This window comes from Sus scrofa, chromosome 7 (assembly GCF_000003025.6).
Source record: "Sus scrofa isolate TJ Tabasco breed Duroc chromosome 7, Sscrofa11.1, whole genome shotgun sequence".
Taxonomy (NCBI): domain Eukaryota; kingdom Metazoa; phylum Chordata; class Mammalia; order Artiodactyla; family Suidae; genus Sus; species Sus scrofa.
In genome coordinates, this window is record NC_010449.5 from 58380365 (window position 1) to 58404030 (window position 23666).

General features: G+C 57.3%; 1 protein-coding gene across 2 annotated transcripts; it reads right to left on the minus strand.

Moving 5' to 3' along the window:
• C7H15orf39 (chromosome 7 C15orf39 homolog) lies at nucleotides 238-9753 on the minus strand. 2 transcript variants are annotated; one of them, XM_003128483.4, is made up of 3 exons: nucleotides 9567-9753; nucleotides 2889-5717; nucleotides 238-1659 (listed from the first exon to the last, which is right to left on the minus strand). In XM_003128483.4, the coding sequence occupies exons 2-3, from the start codon at nucleotides 5665-5667 to the stop codon at nucleotides 1295-1297; spliced, it is 3144 nt and encodes a 1047-aa protein (XP_003128531.3). In that variant the 5' UTR covers nucleotides 5668-5717; nucleotides 9567-9753; the 3' UTR covers nucleotides 238-1294. The 2 variants fall into 2 exon arrangements, with proteins under 2 accessions (XP_003128531.3, XP_020954695.1); XM_021099036.1 differs by having other exon boundaries at nucleotides 2837-5717.

Here is a 23666-nt window from a genome sequence, read left to right on the forward strand (position 1 = left end):
AAGAGGGAGAGGCTTTCCCCAAGCAAGGCAGCAGCTGCCCAGTGGGCATGTGGCAAGGGCCCCCATGGACAGATCTAGGCGGCACAGGGTACTGAAGAGCTGCGGCACCTTCTGGGCTGGGAGTGGGGAGAGCTTTGGCCTGCCAGTAAAGGGCTACGGACCTGGCAATGGCATGAGAAACCTAGAACCCCCCAGACACAGTCACTCACATTCCAGGGCCAAAAACCACCCAAATTCTTTCATGTTTAAGGGCTTGCCTCTGGGGCCCAGAGCTTTATTACAAACCTTACCTAGACCAAGGGCCCAGCCTGCCAGCCTCTGGCTCAGTTCAGCACTCTGCAAGGAGGTAACCACAGCAGGCCTGGCTGATAGGGCCCAGGCTCAGGTCCTCAGCCCATGTCTTTGGAGACCTCCCAGGACTGAGCTGTCACTCAGCCTGTCCCTTACAGTCCCTGAGTCCCTGCAGCTGCTTGGCTTCTGGCAAACACAACTTTCTTGGGGTAACATGCCAGGTAGGGATGGCAGCTCAGGGGAAGACACTGGTGTTGACTCAGCACAGACTGGGGCCTCCCAGGGGTGAGAGCAGCAGGCCCAGGACAAGGACGCCAGCCCCGGGGCTGTACCCCTGCACCCCCTGTAGCAGGGGAGAGGTGGGGACGGCCCCCTGAGGGAGCTCCAGGCTGAGGGGTTGGGGGCCAGCTCCAGACACTGGGGCTGAAGCCCTAGGTTTTTTGGGAGGTGACTCTAGAAAGTGTGAGTCATCTACATACACGGTGCCACCCTAAGATAACCAAGTCCCATGACACATAAAGACTTTCTAGAGGAAGCTTCTACATGCCTCCAGCCTCCTATTCCAAGCCCTGGCTGAGAGCTAAGCTCTTGTCCTGGGCAGGAAGCAGAGAGCAAACTGTGACGGCTGTGTGTCAGGCATCACCCCTCAACAACCTTGTGAGGTAGGCTGTGTTGTTCTATTTTACAAATGGGGAACTGAGGGCCCGGAGAGGAAGTGGCCCGCCGGTTACACAGCGAGGAACACAGGAGCCAGGATTCAAGCCCAAGTCTGTCGGGCTCCAAAGCCCACACGGTTTCTCCAAGAAATAGGAAGCAGTCCGTTCTGATAAAGGCCCTCAAGTGAAAAGTTCAGGGGCTCTCAGCACCACCTGGGGTGGGAGGTGAGGGCAGGGAGAGAGGAGAGAAACTGCGAGGCCATGTCCACTCCTGGCCCTCAGCAGCTGGGCTGACAGAGGGAGGCGGCCAATACTCCCAGATCTCCAAACAGCAGCAGTGACCACCACTACAGATGGTGGCTCTGGCCGCCCAGTAGCTGCGGGCGTGGCACAGTCCGGTCTGGTCCCGAGGGCTTGTGGCCCCAGGTGGGCAGTGCCAGGCCGTTGAGCCAGGCAGATTCCAGCAGGCTGCGGAAGCGTGCCCTCATGCTCGGGCCAGGTGGGCTGGTGCTGGCAGCAGGGGTGGGTGAGGTGCCCTGAGATCCTCCCCCAGCAGCTGCCTCTGCTTTCTCTGGGCCAGGGGTTGGTGGCTTCCTCCCCGGCTTTTTGGCCTTGGGGGCAGGCGACTTCCAAGCCAGGGCAAGGCTCTCTGGCTCCTCTCTGGCTCCGGTGGGCTCTGAGGGCACAGATCTGGCCTCGGTGTCAAAGTCACCTGGAAAATGGAACGCACAGTCAGGCTGCAGACCCCCAACACCCTTAGCTCCCATCTCCTGGCCTCCAGGGCCATCTAGACCAGAGGCTCTACTGTCCCAGGTCAGGGTGGCCCTGGCAGGGTCACAGACATCATGACCCTTCCCAGAACGTGCCTACAGGCCAAACTGCCAAGCCCCTCAAGCCAAAAGTGCGTGCTTCTCCCCAGGTGATGTCAGCATTCTATCTGACACCGGCACCCTCAGGAGAAGCTGTTTGGGTGCAAGGACAAGTGGAAAGGGGCTCGACAGGCCAGAAACCAATGGTCTGATCCAAAGACCCACAGAACAGGTGGGGAAGCTGAGGCGCAGAGGGGGCCCTGCCACACGAGAGTGCCATCGTCTAGTACCAGCCCTAGAACTGGAGCCAGAGGCAAAGCCCAGGCAGGACTGCTCCCTAAGAGCAGCGCCAGATGCAGACGATGCTCCAGATGCAAAAAGAGCACACTGGAGAACACCACACATGGACCTCATTTGGCAGAGAAAAGTGAACCACAAAACGGTGCTCCAGCTTATGGGCAACACCTGGGAGGACTGGCAAACTGCACACCTAAAGGGCAAGGGTTCGGGAAGGGTGGGTGGGTTTGGGGAACGGGGTGCTGGCTAAGTACAGAGCCACTCACTAAGATGGAAAAAGACTGGGGTGGGAAGTGAGCTCAGGGAAAAGCTCAGGAGTGAGGTGTGGGAGGGGTTAAGGGTCAGAGAGGCCGCAGGTACAGAAGCCCGGCATGCAGGCAGGTATTTGGGGCCCAAGCTCCAAGAAGGGAGGTGGGGCAGGACAGAAAAAGGGTCAAGGTTACCTCCAACAGAAAACAGGGCCTGGTAGGAGCCCCAGAAACACCAGAGGAGAAGCCTGCACCAGAGACGGAAAAAAGGCACAACAGAGGAGCATGGATAAGGAGGGAATCGGGGAGGGTGCTGCGCCAGAGAAAGCCAAGGTGCCCTGGGGACAGCAGCTGGCGGGTTCAGAGGCTTACAGAGGAGGCTGTGAGGGAGCTCATTGATGCTGGGAGTGAAAAGGGATGGGCGGGTCCGTGGAGCCTACAATGGAGGGCCAACCCACTCCCCAGGCAAGGGTTCTTTCCAGAGGCCCAGGAATCCCTCAGCCCCTGGCTGTGACCACTCACACAGCCCACACACCTGTCACTCGCTCACACAGCTCCGGTGGCTACTGAGGCCGCCCCATGCTCACCCAGCTGGCGGCGTACACAGTCCCGCCACTGCAAGCCCAGCAGGTCGGGGTAGATGTCAGGCAGCTGGCGCAGTGCCAGCAGCTTCAGCATGCGCGAGGTGCAGCCATGCAGGGCACGCTCCCGCAGGGCGCGCTCCTCCGACAGCGTCGTGGGCCGCAGCTCCACACGATGCTCCTGCAGCACATGGTCCACAGAAGCGGGCGGCAGCCGCGGGAAGAGCCGCTCCTTCACCAGGTGGATGGGCACGAAGATGGCCCCGGCCCGCACCACGTGGGGGAAAGGGCACTGCTGCGTGCACACGAAGCTCTGCAGCTGGGACAGCAGCTTGCCCAGCAGCCCCTGCACACCCTGGCAGTCCTGCCACGCCGCCCGGCCTGCAGGCCCAGACGTCTCAAGCCACTCGCGCAGCTTCTCCGGCGGGGAGTGGGCCACGGAGCCAGAGATGGCGTCACATAGGGACGCATGCAGTCCAGCAAACTGTTGCTCCTGGGCGTCTGCTGTGGTCGGAGAAGCGGGATCAGGGCCTGTAACTGGAGCAGGAGCAGGAACAGAAGCTGGAGCTGGAGTCAGAGCCGGTGCTGGTGCAGGGGACGGAGCCGGAGCAGGGGCTGAGGCAGGGGAGGCCACGGCTACAGCTGGAGGGCTGGGCAGTGCCAGGTTGAAGCAGGCCATGGGCAAGGGCTGGCTAAGAATCTTCAGTCCAGCAGGCACGGGTGTGTGAGGGGGTGCAGGCTGGGCAGGGGTAGGGGCTGAGGTGGGCACGGCTGGGACCATAGCTGGGACCATGGCTGCAGGCAAGGGTGCTGGACGGAGGATCTTGAATTTTCGGAACATGAAGGCCACAGAGCTGTGGAAGTTGGTCCTTGGTGTGGCCTCTGTGGTCACTGGTACCCGGGGCACCTCAGGGACCTCTGTGACCATCTTTTTCAGGCTCTGCAGATCTGAGACCGTGTCCCCCACATTGGGCACATCTGACACTGTGTTTCCCACGCCCGGCACATCCACGGCTGCGGTGGGCTTGACATGCCCTGCGGGACAAGGGACCTTGATAGGCAGAGCCTCTGCCGCAGCCTTCTTCACACTCAAGTCCAGTGCCACCTCCTCCTTAAGTGAGGAGTGCACCCTCGAGGGGGCTTCCTGGGCAGGCAGGGACCCCCTGCAGTCTCTGTCCTGGCTCTCACTAGGGGCTGGAGCAGGGTCAGGCTCAGCTGTGGCCTCGGGTGCCTGCGCATCCAGATAGTCACGGTAGGGGGCCAGGCTGAAGACATTGTCGATGATGGGCATGGGTGGAGAGCTGGGTGGCAGCGTGCCCTCGTTTGGCGGAAGAGACGGGCGCTCTTGGGCACAGGGTGGGAGTGCCGGTGGGGTGCGGGGAACTGGACTGTCTCCAATGACGATGGGTGCCCCAGGGTGCTCGTCGAGCTGGGGCTGGACTGGCTCTTTCCTGCAGCTGGGCAGCCACATTTTCTCATCGGCCTCCTGCCCCGGCTTCTCGGCAGGCCTCGCAGGCTCTGAGCATGGCTGGCTGGCAGGTAGAGGCTGGCAGGCCCGCTGGAAGGCACCAGGCTGTGGCACAGGCTGCACACTGCTTTGGGAAGGCGGTGTCCCTCCAAGCCTTGGGGATACTCCATAGAGAGCAAGATCATCCCGGGGATAAGGAAAGCCCAGCGGTTGGGGAGCAAAGTCCAGTGGGCAGCGTGGGGCAAGAGGTGGCTCCAGCTTGAGGCCTGGTGAGGGGGCTGGGAGTGGGGCAGATGGGTAGGAATAAGTATCCAACCCCACTGGGGGCATATAGGGTGCCTGAGCTGCCTGCTGCCTCAGGTAGGGGCTGCTTAGCCCACCAGCCGGGTACCCGGCCATCTTGGGGGCTCCCAGTGGCTGTAGTGCAAGCACCGAGCCATAGCCACCCTGCTTCTCTGGGTGGCGACAGGCTGTTGGGCAAGGCAGGGCCTGTGTGGGGTGGGGCAGTGGATAGTGGGTAGGCACTGCATCCTGGCAGGCTGGTCCCAGGGGTTGAGCCAGCTGGGTCCAAGGACTGGGAGGTCCCTCGGACAATGCCTGCTTGGGGTCCCCAGAGTAAGGGCCTGCATACTTGGAGGCCAGGAAGCCCGTGCTGTGGATGGTGCGATACTTCTCCAAGAATGCCTGGCATGGGGAGAAGCTCACTGTGGAGTCTTTGCCAGATGTCCCAGCAGACACCCCACGCAAGAAGGTGCCATCGAGGGACGGGCCCTTGCCAGGAGCTGGGGGCAGAGAACAAGATGGGTCAGCTGGGGGTAATAGGGATCCAGTCACCAGCGTCCAATCCACATCCAATGGTCTCTTCGCTGCCCCCTCCCCCAAGCACGTGGGGAGCCCATAACACAGAGGGTTGCGGTAGACAGGCTTGGGTGCCGCCAATGGCGGGCCTGGGTAGGAATGAGCCTGCGGACTGAAGGGCAGGAGCTCCACGGGGCCAGAATCCTGTACTTTCTCGGAGCTTTCTGTGGGTGGGCGGTAGAGCAGGCAGCTGGTCAGCAGGTTGTCTGGCCGAAGTGGGGGTCCTGCCACGCTGGTAGGGTACAAGGGTGGGTACGGGGTCCAGGATGCCAACCGCTCAGACCCTGCCTTGGGTGGACCCCCCATGGGGCAGGAGAAGTAGGCACCCTTGTAGCTGCAGGGGTCCTGGTTACCAGAAGAGGGGGGCAGGCTGTGCCCGGGCCCAGAGTCTGCCTCTAGGCGGGGCAGCTTGCCATACATCACAGGCCCCAGGGTCCCCAGTGGCCGCTTCTCCGCCATCACTGTGAAGGCTTCAAGCCCTCCAGGGCCCCAACTACTCCACTGCTGACCTGGGAGAGAGAGGGAGAGAGGCAGGGGCTGTCAGAACAGGCTACAAGCAAGCAACACAGGGCTGCTGCTCCCGCTGGCTCATTGCTACGCCTGAGAACTTGGCACTCAGTAGATGCTCAATAAAGACTGTATGGATGGATGAATGCAAGAATGTGCCAACTTTATTTTTCAGGTGTGGAACCCCCTCCCTTTTTTTTTTGGTCTTTTTGCCATTTCTAGGGCTGCTCCCACAGCATATGGAGGTTCCCAGGCTAGGGGTCCAATTCGAGCTGTAGCCACCGAACTACACCAGAGCCACAGCAACGCAGGATCCAAGCCGTGCCTGCAACCTACACCACAGCTCACGGCAACGCTGGATCCTCAACCCACCGAGCAAGGTCAGGGATCGAACCCGCAACCTCATGGTTCCTAGTTGGATTTGTTAACCACTGAGCCATGACAGGAACTCCTTGGAACACTTCTTTTTAATGAATTCTCATACAACAGCTCTAACATATACCCACTGTCACTCCAGGAGCCCCTTCTGTTCAGCATGACTCCCAAGACCCCTTTCTTGGGGTTTCGGACTTTGAAGAGCTCAGTCTGAGAATCATTTCACTTGACTCCTCCTCCTGCTTCCACCCCATCCCCTCATCATGTATAAATGAGTAGATCCACTCATTCCAAAGTCATTGACGACAAAGATGGGACAAGAGGTAGGCTCCCACTACAAGCTCTTATTCTAAGATACCATAGTGGTCTCAAGATGCCCACAGCAGCTGAAATGTGGAATTGGGCATTGTCTACAAATTCATATTTCCTCTGATACTCTAGCTCTCACTTTCTGACCTGCCAGTCTTTTTTGTTTGTCTTTTTTTTTTTTACAGCCATACCCATACGGAAGTTTCCAGACTAGGGGTCTAATGGGAGCCATAGCCATGGCAGCGCCAGATCCAAGGGGACATCTACGACCTACACCGCAGCTTGCAGCAATGCCAGATCCTGAACTCACTAAGGCCAGGGATCGAATCTGCATCTTCATGGACACTATGTTGGGTTCTTAACCTGCTGAGCCACAACAGGAACCCCTAACCTGCCAGTCTCATCAAAAGCCAGAACTAGGCCTGGAAACCAGGTCCCTAGGCCCAGAAGGACACACATACTTGGTTTAGATTTAGAGGGCGGTCCCCCAGGAGAGTTGGCCCAGAGCAACCCTTCCTACAGGCTCTACCCTACCCACTGCCAGCAGGAAAGCAAAGGCTGTCCGGCAGGTGGTGCTGTGGCACCAACAGGAAGCTGCCATGTGTGCAGGGCAGGGGAGAGCCTGTGTCCATCCCGGCCTCTAAGCTGCGGCTATTCCAAGGCACATGAGGGCAGCAAAGAACCATGGAGCAGGCAGGGAGGTAGGAGGATGTAAAAGTCCAGGGCAGGGAGCTTCCAAGGGTCACAAAGTGCTAGCTGGCAACGACCCCCATTGTACTGATGGGAAAACTGTGCCAGAGAAAGACTAAGGTCCTCAAGCAAGGCCAGGCGAGGACTGGGACCCCGGGCCAGAGAGGTCAAGTGTGGGTTTCCTCAAGGCAGCCAGTGCCCCAGGAGGGGTCATCTGAGGCCAGTCTACTAGGGTCACATTGACCTGCTTCTACCTCCCCAATGCCCTGTTCCCCGAAACCCTCAGGTGGCTTAAGAAAGGATGAAACAGTTCAATCTGGCTATGATTAGGCCATGGGCCAGGTGTCACAGGTTTCTCTCACAAATCCGCCAAGACCAGCCCCCTCTCTCAGCCCTCTCCTTCCTTCGGCCTGGTGGCTATGACAACTACAGGTTCAGAGTTAGACTGGCACATTTGGGGGGATGGGAAAAGCCGAAGGTAGTATAGGGGCAATGCCCACCCTCAACCCAGCCTCAGTGCACCAAGGAAGCCAGGCAGCACTCTCAGAAAAAAAGATGGTTCATCTCCTGGCCAGAATCCTTCAACACCTCAGACAGCCTGGAGAAGCGGATGCTTCGGAGAAGACAGAGAAGGACATTAGGGCAACAATACTGATAGCAGTGCCCTATGACAAGGTTCTGCAGCCAAAAGGAACCCCCCCTCCCCTGCCTCACACTGCACAGCAACTTTGCAGAGGTTGTATGGTTTTGGAGGTGCTGAGCCCCCCTGCCCTTGGGGGCCTCTGGATTAATTAAGTGCTGGCTCTAGTCTCACCTCCTCTGCATACTCCTTGGGGCCTGCTCCATACCCACCCCCTTCTCTTCTGGGCTCTGCCCATTGCGTGCCCTTTGCCCGGGAGACTTCCTGAGACACCCCCTTGGGACCCAATCAATAAAGGTGAGGCCATTTGGGACCCTCGAGAGTCTTTGGAGGAGAGACAGGGGCTCTAGGGAGACAGCAGAGGACTATGAAGGGTATGGACTATGCCAGTAGGGGATGGAGAGCCCAGTATATATGCCCTCAAGCAAGGCCCCTCCAGGTTCAAGAAGGTAGCCAAAGTGTAGGGGCCTCCTTCCCTGACACTGATGCATACACAAAAAGGCAAGCAATTGTTTGGGGAAGGGCAGGACCCCAGGGAGCAGGGGTCACATCACACTTTCGGCCACTGAGCTACTTGCTGGTTGAGGTTAGAGCTGGTCTGGGAGGACCAACCTCTGGCAGGGTCCAGAAGACCCCACCAAAGCTGTGCCATCCCTGCCCTAAGCAGCAGGGGGAGTAAACAGTTCTGTGGCCCCATTGCCTCTTCCACCTTTTAAGGGGTCTCCAGGAGGACATCGGGCAAAAGCAGGAAGAAGAGAGGGATCTTGCCCAGCTGTGGCCAGCGCCTGGACTCTCTTAGCAGGCTGAACTAGGCCCCCTTTCCATGTTCTTACACCTCCCCGCAGCTGAGGCTCTGGGCCCTGCCACCGCTCCAACCGTACCTAGGGGCAGCCCAGGCTCCAGGGGAGGGGGAAGGGTCGTGGGATGGGCTCCAGCCCCTTTCCTCTACCTGCCTGGCCCATAACTCTGTGCCTGGGGCCCTCAGCCGACCTGGCTTTGGGGCTACCGCTGCACCCGACCCCGCCAGCTTCCGGGTGTCCTCATGCCCTGCCTGGCGGCGCTGGGGCGCACGTGCACCCCAGGAGGACGACACACAGGCCTCCGCCACCCATGCAAACCCGTGCCTGCAAGTACGTGCCTGATCCATATCTGCACAAACGGCCCGCCAGAACTGCGTTCTCCCCTCACTCGGGCCCCCGCACACGTGTGCACGCAGGCAGGACAGCGCACCGGGCCCCACGGACCGACACCCAAAGACTGGTGAGAGGATCGGGGCAGGGGGGCGGCCTGGCTGCAGAGACCGGGCAGCCACCGCCTCGGGGCGATCTCGCCAGCCTGGGCTGCGGCCAGAGAGTGAGTCAAGCCGTAGCGAGGAAACCGCAGGGCCGTCGCGTCCCAGCAGGGCGCGTCCAGAGCCCCGCGGAGCCTTAGTGCCTGCGGCCCCCCAGGCCAGCCCCCCGCCGGCCTCTCCTCTCCGCCCGCGTAGTCCACGTGAGCCGGGCCCCGCAGGAGGCCCGGGGGCTCGGCCTGAGCTTCACTTAGCCAGCCCCGCACTAGATCAGGCGCTAGGGCCCCGCCGGAGCTCCACGACGCTACCTGCTCCAGGGGCCTCGAACTCCGGGGAAAGTCGGAGCAGCGGCGCGACCCCTGCCCGGCAGCGCTCCCGCCGAGGGTCCGAGGCCGCCAGGAGCCACGCCACTTCGGCCCAGGCCCAGCGCGCTCCATCCCCGGGCCGGCCGGTAGGGGCGCCCTGGGGCAGCGCCACCCGCCCCTTCCCCACGCGCCGCCCGCAAACTCGGCCCAAGTTTCCGCGCCCGCCGAGTGGGCGAGCTCCTACCTGCACAGTGCTGGGCTTCCCGCTGCTGCTGCCTGGGACCGCGGCCGCATTCTCCAGCGCCAGCGAGGCGGAGGGTCCTTGTCCAGCTCGGCCCTGCGCGGGAAGTCGCGGCGAGCACCGAGCCCGGAGCCACCCTCCGAGCTGCCGTTCGCGCCGCCGCCGGGCGCCGTCTGCGGTCCCGGGCGGGGCGGGCTGGGGGCGGGGCGGGGGCGGGGCGGCCCGCGCGGTGGGGGCAGAGCCCGGCCGTGCCTCTGGGAGCCTGCGCTCCCCCGGGCCCTGGGGGTGTGGAGGGCCTGCGTCGGCCAACCCTCCGAGGCCCCGGCCGCGGGCGCTGTGCACTGTCTGAACCCAGCACACTCCGCGAACCATCGCCCCACGCGCCCGTCACACGTCTTCATTCAGTCACTCAGATCATTCATTCATCGCCACTTTTCTAGCTCTGTGACCTTGTGCCCGCCGCTTGACCTCGTTGAGCTTCAGTTTCCTTATTTTAGTCAAACTGGGATTATCTCATTGTGTCCTAAGATTTAGAAGAGGTTATATTAAAATAACTGGCTCTCAGAGTTCCCGACCCGTCTCAGCAGGTAACGAACCCGACTAGGATCCCTGAAGGTGCGGCTTCAATTCCCGGCCTCACTCAGTGGGTTAAGGATCTGGTGTTGCCTTGAGCTGTGGTGTAGGTCGCAGAATCTGCTTGGATCTGGCGTTGCTGTGGCTGTGGCGTGGGCCTGTAGCCGTAGCTCCTGCTCCCATTTGACCCCTAGCCTGGGAACTTCCATATGCCACCAGTGCGGCCCTAAAATAGCTAAAATAAAATATCTGGCTCTCTTGGCCAGTACAGTTGCATTAGGGAGCCGGAGAAGGTCTCCTTAGTCTGTTCCCTCACCGCAATACAGCAGAGAGGGCAAATTCCAGAAAAATATCTCAAAGCTTGTTAGGGCACCATACCTGATGAGGAGGGGGTGATTTCCCCATCCCTGAAGTGAGCCAGGAAGGAGGATGCTGGAAGTTTTGCCAAGTGGCCTCAGTGGGTATCTCTGAACATTTTTGACAAATCTCCCTCAGTAAGACTGGACTAAGCTCCATGTAGCCACATAGGTGGGTTGGGTTGAGCACTCCCAGGCAGGAACGGTGTGTTACCAAGAGAGGGGCTGGAGGGATGGAAGAGCTGTCTCCATTTGCCTTCTCCAGGCCATCTTGGTGGCCATCACCGAGAAGCTGCTGGGTGCTGTTACCTTCTCTGAAAAACCTAGTTCCTTGCATTTCTTGGGCTGCCCAAGGACTGGGGGCAGGTGTATGCAGTGAAGGAGGAAAGGAACAGGTGGACATGCCAAAGGTCAGAACAAGTTCACGGAGCAAAACCACCCAGGCCATCTGCTCAGATCCCAAAGGTCAGGGCCGCCTGAGTCAGAGGGCAGAGCAGGCCTGAGGCTGCAGGTTCCAAGAATAAGGAAGCATCTAGAGCTGCTGGAGCTGAGCAGGAGGGGCTGGGTGCTGCGGAGAGGAAGAGGAAGTGAAGGTCACCTGGGGCAGCAGAGAGGGTATTAATTAGTTGAGATATGAAGGGCCCTTAGAAATTGAGTTTGGAGAAGGAGCTGGGGAGCAGAGGCTCAGAGAAAATTGAGGCTTTCCCAAAGTCACATAGCAGGCTGGGATCAAGAAAATGCATTTGTAAGCTGATGACTTGGAGTCATGGCCAAGCTTCAGCTCACAGGCTGTTCTTCCTCACTTTTTTTTTTTTTTTTTTTTTTTTTTTTTTGTCTTTTTGTCTTTTCTAGGGCCTCACCCATGGCATATGAAGATTCCAAGTCTAGGGGTCTAATCGGAGCTGAAGCTGCTGGCCTAAGCCAGAGCCAGATCCGAGCTGCATCTGCGACCTACATCATAGCTCACAGCAATGCCTGATCCTTAACCCACTGAGCAAGGCCAGGGATCGAACCTGCAACCTCATGGTTCCTAGTCAGATTTGTTAACCACTGAGCCACAACGGGAATTCCAGTTCTTTCTCACACTTGCTCCTCACTAACACTGCCCTCCCCTCCAAGACACCCATTCCCTGGCCTCCACCCTGGTACTGGGGATGGGGAGGGAGGAGGGCAGTGTTCTCTATTTAGGGTCTGGGAGTCTTAGGTTGTGCGATCAGCTGGCCGGTGTTCTCTCCAACTTCTCTGAGCCTGAGTGGGGCCCACCCAGGCCAAAATGAGCCTGGTGAGGCCCAAGGAGGGGCAGTTAAGAATCTGTGGACCCAAAGTTCCCATTGCGGTGCTGCGGAAATGAATCCGTCTAGGAACCACATGGTTGCGGGTTCAATCTCTGGCCTTGCTCAATGGGCTTAGTTTCTAGTATAGGTCGCAGAAGAGGCTCGGATCTGGCGTTGCTGTGGCTGTGATGTAGGCCAGAAGGTATAGCTCCAATTAGACCCCTAGCCTGGGAACCTCCATATGCCATGGGTGCAGCCCTAAAAAGCAAAAAAAAAAAAATCTGTGGACCCACTGAGTCTTAATTCGGGGACACTTCGCAAAGACGGCACCTCCCTTGTCCATTTCTTTTCGGAATCAGCATCTTGTGCATTCATTTTTGGCATCACTTAAACACCTTAGACTACAAAACACAAGTCACAGGGCAGGGGACTTGGGAACCTCTTTGTAACCTTCTGAGCCTCCATCTCCTTATCTGCAAAATGGGAACTATGAACCCAGGTTAGTGTCCAACAAAGCCAGCATGGGACATTAGTTATAAACTGTAAAAAGCTCCTAGCGTCAGTTGATTGTGAGCTCCTGAAGGCTGTGACCCTGCCGTCTTCTCTTCCCCAAGGGTCATGTGCAGAGCCTATAGAGAGAGGTGCCTACAAGCCTTTGTTGGATGAAGAAAGGTACCCTATACGAGGTGGCTGCAAAGAACAGTGTGAGCAAAAGCAGAGCAGGGATCCGTCTGTGCTTAAATGGGCTTCCTGGGTAGTGTTAACACCGAGCAGTAGCATAGAGAAACCTGGAAGGCAGCCTTCACACCTAAGCTGTTGCCGAGACACACGAGGGCTGCACAGGTCTGTGGGCAGATTGTCCTCCTCTACCCGACCCCAGACACGGCTCCGAGGACAGTGAGGTAAAAGGTCAGCTCCCTGAACTTCAGCTTGTTAGTTATTAATAACAATGTCTCGGCATTCCCATGGTGGTGCAGTGGTTAATGAATCCGACTAAGAACCATGAGGTTGCGGGTTCGGTCCCTGGTCTTGCTCAGTGGGTTAAGGATCTGGCATTGCCGTGAGCTGTGCTGTAGGTCGCAGACATGGCTTGGATCTGGTGTTGCTGTGGCTCTGGCGTTGGCCGGTGGCTACAGCTCTGATTAGACTCCTAGCCTGGGAACCTCCATATGCTGCGGGAATGGCCCAAGAAAAAGGCAAAAAGACAAAAAAAAAAAAAAAAAGAAAGAAAAGAAAAAAAATCTCTCTTTCTAATGAGGCCACACCCTGCTATTTACAAATCTCTTTGCTTCCTCTAAGGAGCTTCTGCTCACCCCAAAGAGGTACCCCGTGGTGCTGGCAGCCACCCTATAGGTGGAGAAACAGCGAAGTGTGGCACCTTTCCCCAAGACATGCAACAGAGCTCTCCCCAGTACTCTCCAATCCAGCTATAGACATTGCCTCCTCCAGGGAGCCCCGCCAAATTGCTAGTGTGGCAATCCCTCATCCCTCCTTCCCCGACTCAGCAGAGGAGCATCTCAGTGTTGGTGGATGGGCAAGGCAGGAAGGCAAGAAGCTCCTGCTTGAACACCCCCTGTGCCATCTGTCACTCGATAGACATGACCTTGCTTACATTTTACAACAACCATGAGGCAGGAGTTTGAAAAACCGGCAAAATGAGGTGTGACCTTCTGAGCTGTGTGACCACTCAGTTTGCTCATCCGTCAAATGGGCATGATTAGAACATGTCACGGGGCTCGTGTAGATTCAGCCAGTTCACAGCTTGTGCCGTAGTAAGTCCTTAACCCGTGGTAGCTCTGGAGGAGGAGGGGGAAGTGGCCTGCCCACATAGCCAAGAAATGGAGGACCTGGGACTCTCCCTGCCAGGACTGTGTGACCCCCCTGCCCCAAACCCTTTGGAGAGATGGCTCAGGCACAGCTGGTGGTCAGGAATCCTGCCACCCAAGAGCCCAAGGGGTGAGCTGTACCAGTGGCTTTCAGCCTGTGCTGGGGACATCCTAGGGGGTCTGGGTTGGACAGGGCCTGGGCGGGGCAGGGTCATGGGATCTGTTCAGGGTCATGGGATCTGTTCAGGGTGTGGTGAACAGCTTCCCAAAGGGGTCTGGTAAACCAGAGTTTCCTTCTGCAATGGGAGGGAGGGGAGAGGGCAGTAACCTGCTACTCTGCCTGGGTGAGCAGGGAGTGAGGAGCCCCCCAAACTCTGGAGGAGCTCTACCCCAACTCCAGAGGAAATCAGAGTCTCTCAGGGGGGATCCCAAAGAAATGGGGAAGGCCTTTCACTAGGCCCCTCTGGAAGACTGTGCCTGCCAGGCTTCTGGCTGGAAAAAAAGCCCTCACACATTCTGGGGAGCTTACTGCAGGGGTGGGGGGGACTCTGATAAATTAACAGCCAGGGTGGATTGACTGTCCTTCTACCAAATTTTGAGGATCCCCGGACTTCATGCCTGCAGTGAGGGGAGCCTGGCGCTGCTTCCCTGTGCAGTGAGAGAGACAGATGTAGGATCAACCCTGGCACTCTGGGGTGATATGCACTTGTGTGGGGATGGGACTGCTGTGGCCTGAGAGAGGCCTGAAGAATAGGGTACTAGGCCTTGAGTCGGGGAAGGGTCCCCAGTTCTCCATTGTGCCAGAGCCCAGCCACTGTAAGCAGGGTGAGGGTTTGGCTGTGTGCTGGAAGAAACAGGGAAACATTCTCTCCCTAACTCCAGAGGTCTTTCTTTTCTTTTTGTTTTGTTTTGTTTGCTTTTTTTTTTTTTTTTTTTTTTTTTTAGGGCTGCACCTTTGGCATATGGAGGTTCCCAGGCTAGGGGTCCAATCGGAGCCATAGCTGCCCTCCTACACCACAGCCACAGCAACATCGGATCCGAGCTGAGTCTGCGACCCACACCACAGCTCACGGCAACACCGGATCCTTAACCCACTGAGCAAGGCCAGGAATTGAACCTGCAACCTCATGGTACCTAGTCAGATTCGTTTCCACTGCTACAGGAACTCCTCTTTTCTTTTCTTTTTTTGCTTTTCAGGGCCAGTCTGCATCTGCATGGATGCTAGTCAGATTCATTTCTGCTAAGCCATGAGGGGAACTCCTGTCCAGCTTTTTCTTTGTCAACTCCTGTTGGCCTTCAAAGCTCAGCTCAGACTCCTTCCTCCAGAAAGCCTTCCAAAACTCCAAAGAGGCTGGATTTGGTCACCTCTTGTAAGATCTCATAGTATTGTGAACTAATCTCCATGCTAGCCACTAAATTGCCTGGTTACAAGCCTGGCTCCCCTACCAGCGTGGGAGTGAAGAGTTCATGGCAAAGGGGGACCCTGCCCATCTGAAAGGGAGAAAGAGCAGAAAAACCTTCCCAGGCCCAGAAGTGAGAGCCTAAGAGGAGCCTCTGCTGCGAAAAACTCCACTAAAGCCCCTGCACACCCCCTCTGAGCTCCTCAGGAACTGTGATCGAGAACCTGAGACCAGCAGCAGCCTGCTATCGGCCACCATGGCAACATGGGGAAACTGAGGCCCAGAGAGGGGCAGCCATGTGCTCAGGGTCTGGGGCAGGCAGGCCTAGAACCAAAGTCTCCTGAAGGCCTGTCCAGGATGAATAGCAGCAGCTTTTTTTTCTTTTCTTTTCTTTTCTTTTCTTTTTTTTTTTTTTTTTGGTTTTTAGGACCACACTTGTGGCATATGGAGGTTCCCAGGCTAGGGGTCAGAGCAGAGCTGTAGCTGCTGGCCTACACCACAGCCACGGCAACGCCAGATCCAAGCTGCATCTGTGATCTACAACACAGTTCACAGCAAGGCTGGATCCCCAACCCACTGAGCAGGGCTGGGGATCGAACCTTCATCCTCATGGATACTAGTCGGATTCATTTCTGCTGCGTCACAATAGGAACTCCAGCTTCCTTCTTGTTGCAACATTGCCTCTCCCTCCATATCCCAGCCCCAGACCTGGGAGGGAGGAACACCTGGCTGAGCTCCACCTGCATGCCTCGTGCTGCCCGCAGCCCCCTCCTCGGAGGCCCCCAGGCTGGGGTGAGGGGGGGAGCCCCTGAGAGAAGGGGGGAAGCTGATGCATTTCCCCCTCGGTGTTGCAGGAGACTGCTCCCCACATCCCAAGCCTGGACTCCTGCCAGGCTCCCTAATCATCTCCTTTCCTTTCCCATCCAGAGCCTCTCTCTGGGGAGCCCCTCCTCCAGCCTCTGTGTCCTGGGCAGAGCAGCACAGCTCTTTCCAGGATGGTGGCTGGGGTCTAGGAGGTCTGTACCCACAACCCTGACTCCTGCCCAATGCCCGCCTTGCTTTGGTCAGGCTTTGGCCTCCATAGGGAATTCCCTTCCTCCAGCTCCCCAGTTCATAGGTCTTGGAAAGCTGCCAAATCCAGCACCTCTTTGGCCCTGCCTGGATCCCCTTCCCCAGTCCCAGAGCACCCTCCTTTCCTACTGTGGGCAGGCCGGGTAGACTGTCCATTGAAGCTTTCCCAAGACCAACTAGGGCAGTGGGGTCCGGGGAGGTGGTTGGTGCTGCCCCCTCATTGGTGGCCTGCTGGGGTTTCCATCACTTAGGGCTGGTTACCAGGCAACTGCATCCGAGGGCTCGTCCCTGGCTTTGACTTCAGCCTGGCACAGCCACTGTTGCTGGTGGGGGAGGCATGCAGTCAGGCCAGCTGAGGCCAGGGTCACTGTCCAGAGGCCTCATGTGCCTGGGAGGGTTGGGGCTGGGGCCTCAGATCTGCAACCTCAGAAACCCCTATGATTTTCTCAGCTTAGACTCACAGCCCTGCCCCAGGAAAGGGGTCTCCAGGGGTCTCCATTTCTACACAAATGGCCACACTCAGGTTTCCAGGGGGTTGAGGGGAGGCTGAGTGGGAGCAGAGCGGGGCACCTTTTTTTTTCCTCTTTAGGGGCTGGGGGTGCAGCCTGTGGCCTCATTGACCACCCACCCCACCCTGTGGCCTGAGGTGGGGACATGAAGAGTCTGATTTCCCAGGTTATAGGGCCTTGGGCTTTGGGTCTCAATCCTGCTCTGCCTCCCAGTGGTTGTGTGTTGATTGCCTGGCTGAGCCTCATCTGTACGATAACCCCTGTCTCCTTAGGAAGTGCACAGCCTATAAAATGCTGTGTTGTGCCTGGCACATCGCCCCCTCTTCATACCTGCTCCTTAGCTTCCTCCAGACCCTGCCACGTACTCAGCCACAAACGTCCCTCATTGCAAGGCGGCAAGTATTACAGATGCTGACAGCCCACACAGAGGTCACTCAGCACTACCAGGTGACCCAGGAACATGCCATCTTCATGTCCAAGGATAGCCTTGTGCCCTGGCCCTGCCCCTTGCTCCCCCATTCCTGATGACTTGATTTTTTTAAAATTTAAAAGTCATATAAGGGTGTTCCTGGGAACCTCCATATGCTGTGGGTGAGGCCCTAAAAAAGCAAAAAAAAACAAAAAACAAAAAAAGAAAAAAAAAAGTCATATTGGCTTTACTGTGTATAGGCACTGTTTTAAAAGCTTTATAAATATTAATGTGATTAACATTTAATCCATTTAATGGATTAATCCATTAATGCGATTAACATTTAATCCATTCAGTGGATTAAGTCACTTAATTCACTTATTCTATGAATCCATTTAATGGATTAAAGGAGGTAAATGTTGAGGTGGGCCTAGGGAGCTGTGGTGGGATGGGGATCCAGGCACACAGTCCCTCTCATATTAGGGTGGCTTCGGCTGTACCATTAGATGCCAGTCCTGCCTCTTGTCACGGAGCCCACCTGAGCTGGTGTAGCCATGGCAGGTCAGAGTTTCAGGAAGAGCAGTGACGGCTAATTAAAACTTTGGCTCAGGGAGGCCCCCTTGGGGCAAGGATTGCCTCAGTCAGCTCCCTTGGGGAGGTCCCCTAATTGGACCCCAGGGGCTCTAGTAATGATGCAAACTCACAGGCAGAGGATAACAGGCAAGGAGGGAGGGGAAATGGGGAAGGAAACAGCGTGGCAAAAAAATAACAACCCCTCTCCCCTTGTGAGGGTAGTGGCTTGAGAGTTCCCAGACTGTCAGGTGCTGTGTAAATTTGGGTGGGTTGCTTGACCTCTCTGAGCCTCTGATTCTCTGTCCCAAGTGGAGAGAACAGAAAATCCAGCCCTGGAGGGTTGTTGTGAAAAGATATGCACAAAAAGTTACTTCCGCATCGTGCCTGACTCAGAAGTAGGGACTCGAGAATTGAAACAATTATCATCATGTTATTAAACCAGTATGACTACCCATGGCCTTTCATAGCCATTGTCTCGTTGAGTCTTGAGAGCATCCTGGGAGGAAGGAGAGTGGGACAAGCATTCACCTGGGGGAGGGGGGCAGTGTTTAGCCTCCTAGCTTTCTCTCCCGACACACTGGTTTGGGTCTTGGGCCCCTTGAGGGGTGTGGAGGAGCTGGGGCTGCAGGTCATGGAGCAGTGTAGGATGCAGACAGAACCAGACCTGCAGAGTGGAGAGGACTTAACTAGGCAGAAAGGAGCAGAGATGCTTGCAGAGGTGGGAGTGGGTGTGGGGGGGGACACAGCCTAGATAAAGGTCTGGCTCCAGAGCGTATAGAGCCACAAAGCGGAACCACAAAGGGGAGCCACAGGGAACCGATGGGGCTAGAGCTGGGGTGGCCTGAGACACCTCGGCCCATGTAAGTGATAGTCACACACTGCCCTGCTGAGGCTGAGGTCTGGCTCTAGGCCACCAAAGACCCCCTCGCTCCAGGGTGCTGAGAATCACTGTGCCAGAAGCTGGGCTGGAAGGGGGGACTCTGGCAGAGGGAACAGGTGCTCTGATTCCTCTCTGGCTGCAGCAGAGTGGCTACACTAACTCCCCTGCCCTCTGTCTGGAGTGGACATTAATCTCATCCCGCATCTGTGAGCCTCCGTCATCACAAAGCACAAAGCCATCTCCTGGGCTCCCCAGCCCCCTCGGGAAGCCACCCAGGCCCATTTTCCAGGGACAGGAGCCCCAGGCAAGGTCCAAAAACAGTCAGGGCTGGCATGGCATGAGCCCCAGCCCTCTCTAGCAGGACCTGTCTCAGTGATATCACCTCTGTTCTCACGAGGGCCACCAGCCCCACATCTGCCACCCCAGGACAGGGGTGGCCTCCTCTAGCCCTCACCCAGAGCAGAGTGCTCTGCGGGGGCACTTCCCCCGGCCCCATACTCAGTGAACCCAACTGGCATGGCCTCAGAACACAATTCTTCTCGTGGAGAGAAAGCCAGGGCCAGAGCTGAGGTGTGGAGGAGAAGCAGGACGCACTGCAAGGCAGCTGGTCAGTGCTAGTAAATCAACAATTCCTGAACAAACACAGCCGCTCTGGACCTGGGCCTCCGACTCCCTCCTCACCCTCTGCGGTCAGCCCCCTCCTCTCCTGTCAACCAGGCCATCTGCAGCTCACTGGGCTCCAATTAGCTTGGTAATTAGCACCTCATCGGGCCTGTCTGCCTTTGAACAGGTCCCCTGGGAAGTGGTTTGAGGTGGTCTCCACGACCTCAGAGCCCAGGCTGGGGCAAGTTCAGGCAGGCCAAGGGGCCAGGTTTCAGGGCCCAGGTTTCAGGGCCCCTGTCACTCTCCCTGCAGGCACACTCGTGCCCCCAGCTTTCGCTGCTGTGGCTTTCCTGCTACAGGGCAATGGAGCAACTTCAGAGCCCCTGTGGGATTAGAGTAAGGGTCTGGGGGAAAGAGGAGACCCTCCCAGGACAAGGCTTCTCCCAGCAATCTCTGCGACTCTTGTCAGCACCCAAACATACCTCCTCACCAGCTCTGCTTATTCAGGGACCCCTGGCTGCCTGGCATATCAGGGAGATAGGCAGAGGAAGGGTAAGAAGACAGCCAAGTCCCCAAGTTCCCCTAGGGAAGGAGGCCAAACCAGTTGGAGTCAGATCAGGGAGCTGAAGGTGGGGTGCGGGTGGCCTGTGGCTGGTGGGGTCAGAGAGGGCCTCCTGCAGGGGACAGAAGGAGGTGGTGAGACGCGAGGGGTTGTCAGAGTGTGTGGGGCTGCAGCCTGGTGGAGTGGCTCTGGGGTGGGGGACAAGCCAAGAGATCCCCTGACTGAAGTGTTTCCACATCTTTAACATAAGGACGGTCATAGTAACTGCCCTCAGGTTCCAGACAGAATCAGAAGATGCAGGGTGTTGGGGTGAGCAGCAGGGCTGTGGGGGTGGGAGGCAGGTAGCAGTGGTACCCAGACCACAGGGCAGGAAGTGAGCATCACAGGAAGCCAGCTTTAATCTCCCTCCTCCCGGACTCAGAGCAGCACTGGTCCAGGGAGAGAGGTCTTGACAGGTGTGGGGGTCCCACCAAGATACTGCTCAGGCTTGGGGGTGGGGCATGTCAGGCCTGGGAAACCAGCCAGTGTGGACAGGGCAGGGGACACAGACAGGCAGGAAGTCAGCCTCACCCCAAGCCAAAGCCCGCAGCCTGGGGCAGCCCTGGGCTGAGGGTGGGCTGTGGTCAGCTGTGAGACGGAGCTCTGACAGCAGGCGAGGCAAATAGGCTGCCGCTGAGGAAGTTGCTTGACTGGGGGCGGGGGTGCGGTGGCTCTGCCCCAGCAGTTCAGTCAAGAAAAGTCCCACTGGAGTTCTGGTCATGGCTCAGTGGTTAACGAATCCGACTAGGAACCATGAGGTTGTGGGTTCGATCCCTGGCCTTGCTCAGTGGGTTAGGGATCCGGCGTTGTCGTGAGCTGTGGTGTGGGTCGCAGACACGGCTCAGATCCCACGTTGCTGTGGCTGTGGCTGTGGCATAGGCCGGTGGCTACAGATCCGATTCGATCCCTAGCCTGGGAACCTCCATGTGCCATGGGAGTGGCTCAAGAAAAGGCAAAAAGACAAAAAGAAAAAAAGAAAAAAGAAAAGTCCCACTGCTTTAAAACTGCTTCCTCACTGTTCTGGTGCCAAACACTTTCTTAATGCCTCCTTCCTCAGGATAAGCTTTGCTTTCTTAAGGATGCTCTGGTGAAAAAAAAGCGACCAGCTGCTTAACCTCATCTCCCATCCCCACTTGCCACTCATGGCAGGGTGCCTCCAGCAGGGCCCTTTACCTCTCTCAGCTCCAAGGACCACTCAGGTGAGGTCTTTGACTGAGGGATGATGATCCTGCCCCAAGTTCGGGGTAAGGCTCCAGTGGCCAGGCACTTGATCGGGTCTGGCAGGCAGTAAGCACTCAGGCCAATTCCTGAGAAGATCTTGGAACCCCAGGAACGTGCCGGGTCGAGGTCTGCTGTTCCTTTTCTGGGAAGGAAAAGTCCTGTGAGTCAGTCACAGGGTGGTGGCCGGAAAGCCCAAACCACCTACCTCCCCCAGGCTCCCCTCCCTCCAGAGGCTCAATGCTGGAGGGAAGGGGGCGGCAAGCCAGTCCTTCCAATAACATCTCCCAGGCCATTCTCATCCCCATTCCGGCTCCCAGCACCATGTCCATGTTCCTATCTCACTTCTGAGGCAACAACCAGGAAACGCACTGGGACAATCCTATTAGGGACAAAAGGCTTTGAGGTGGGTGTGTTCAGTTAAGGGGAAGGGGCCTGGAAACCCACATGGCTCCTTGTCTCCAGGGAGCAATCAGAGGGGCCCCCGCTGCCCCGGCACAGTCCTCCTTGCCCATGCTGATCTGCTGAGTGGCACCCTCCAGAGGTCCACAGGGGCTTCCTCTGACCCACGCCTCTTAAGTGCTGACAGTGGAAGGCAGAGCCTGAGCCCTGCCTGTGACCATAGTCCCCCTTTGTCCCCAGAAGGGGCATCATAAAGCCATGAGGACAAAAGGTTTGTGAAGGCATTTGCAGGCAAATGTGGCCACTGCTCAGCTGGGCTGGGAGGGCTGTGGGAGGTAGCAGGGGATGCTGGTTGAAGTGGATCTGACCTGGACGTGCAAGGCCTGGCAACTCCCTGGGACGCTGGACCACAGCCCGTGTCTGTCCCCTTGAAAAGCTACCTTTATTTCTCAGCAGGGCCTTCCCAGAACCAGGGCCACCTCTCATCTACTCCTCCAACCCCTCTGGTCCCCAGCAACTCCTATGGATTTTGAGGGGCTCCCAGATTGGCTGACTCCGTGACTCTGCATGCAGGGGGAGTGCTCACCACCGCCGCCCCCCCCCCCCCCCGGACTGTGGCTGGGAGCCAGTCCCCAGGGAGCCAGAGACTGTCGCTGTGACCCGATACACTTCTACCAGGACACTGAGCTCCCCGTGACAAGTTGAGACAGGCCTCACAAAGCAGGCCCTCCTTGAGCTTGAGAATGTGCTCCTGGGGCCAGGGGAACTGGAGGGGCTGGGAAGACGGGTGCCTGCTCCTCTGCATAAATCCTGCCTCTGCTGCTTCTCAGCTGTATTGCCCTGGGTGGTCGCTTCACCTCCCTGAAGCACAGCTTAGGTGGTTATAAAATTAGGATAATTGTCACCCACCTTGTAGGACAATCAGGCAGACTAAGTGAGGTTGTGAATATGAGGAACCCAGCATAAGCTGGGGCTCGACAAGGCGGGTGGTGAGCTGGGCTGTGCAGCCGAAGTGCACGTGCACGTGGGGGACTGTCTGGCCGGGGACAACCAAGGGCAATCCCTCTCCGGGAACAGGCCTGCCCCGCGGTGTCCACTGCCCCCTTCCCCAGCCCTCACACAGGCTGAAATGTTCCCTCCTCTACCCCTCCCCATTTCCTGTCCCATCTCCTGCCCACCCCCTGCCTGTGGACTCTGTCCAGGGCTGTTGACTCTTTGTGGACAATGAGAGCATCAGTCCAGAGTCTTACGTTCATGAAGCTTAGTGGACTGTAGTGAACAGTCTCCCGAGCTGTTAATAGGGGTTAATAGGCCTGCTGCGCAGAGGAGGACGCCAAGGCAAAGTGACCTGCTCAAGGTCTCGCTGCCTGCAAGCAGCTGATCCAGGAGGCAGGAAAGCCCTGGGTTCCTCACTCTGAGCCCTGTGTTCCTGCTGTTCCTGTCACAGCACCCAGAACAGAGCCCTCCCGGCCGGGCTGTACGCGGCCTCTCATTCTTTCTTTCCTTCCCTCCTTGACTCACCCACTCATTCTTTTTTTTTTTTTTTTTTTTTTTTTTGTCTCTTTAGGGCCACACCCAAGGCATATGGAGTGTCCAGGCTAGGGGTCTAAATGGAGCTGCAGCCACCAGCCCACACCACAGCCACAGCAATGTGGCATCTGAGCAGTGTCTGCAACCTACACCACAGCTCATGGCAATGCCAGATCCTTAACCCACTGAGCGAGGCCAGGGATTGAACTTGTGTCCTCATGGATGGTAGTCAGATTCATTTCTGCTGAGCCACGTTCCTTCTGGGAGGGCCCTAAAAGAATCCTCCTCCACACCCGCCTCTCCTTCCTGGCCCAGAACCAGGAGGAGCAGGGAGGATGGGTGTTGGGGTGGGGGTGTTCAATCACCCACTGCCCCTTACTCTGACTTTGCTCCCCCACCTCCACCGTTCCCAGCCCTATCCCTGACACCCACTCTTTGGGGTTTACATGGAGTTCCTCTGTCGGACTAGCAAAGGCAAGTTTGCATCCTGGCTGTACCCCAGCCAAGCTTGGCAGCCTCAGACCCATCACTGGACATGGTTGGCCCATTTCCTCATGTCTGAAATGGGGCTTTTACCCCTTTCTTCCTTTCTGACAATGGGAGGGCATGAAAAGCACCAGCACAGCCCTCACTGGCTCACCCTCTCCCGCAGGAAGCCTGGGCTCCCACAGCCCCACCCCAATCAAACAGGAAGACCCGCGCCCGTCAAACAGGAGCTGGGTGCCAGCTACCCCTTGCTTCTCAGTTTCCTCATCTGTGATTTAGGAATAAAAATACTCAATGCTATATTGTGAGACTAAATTAGAAAAACAATGTATCTGGGGCCCATATAAATAATAGAAATGAGTGGATAAATGAAAAAACCCTTGACTTTGCTT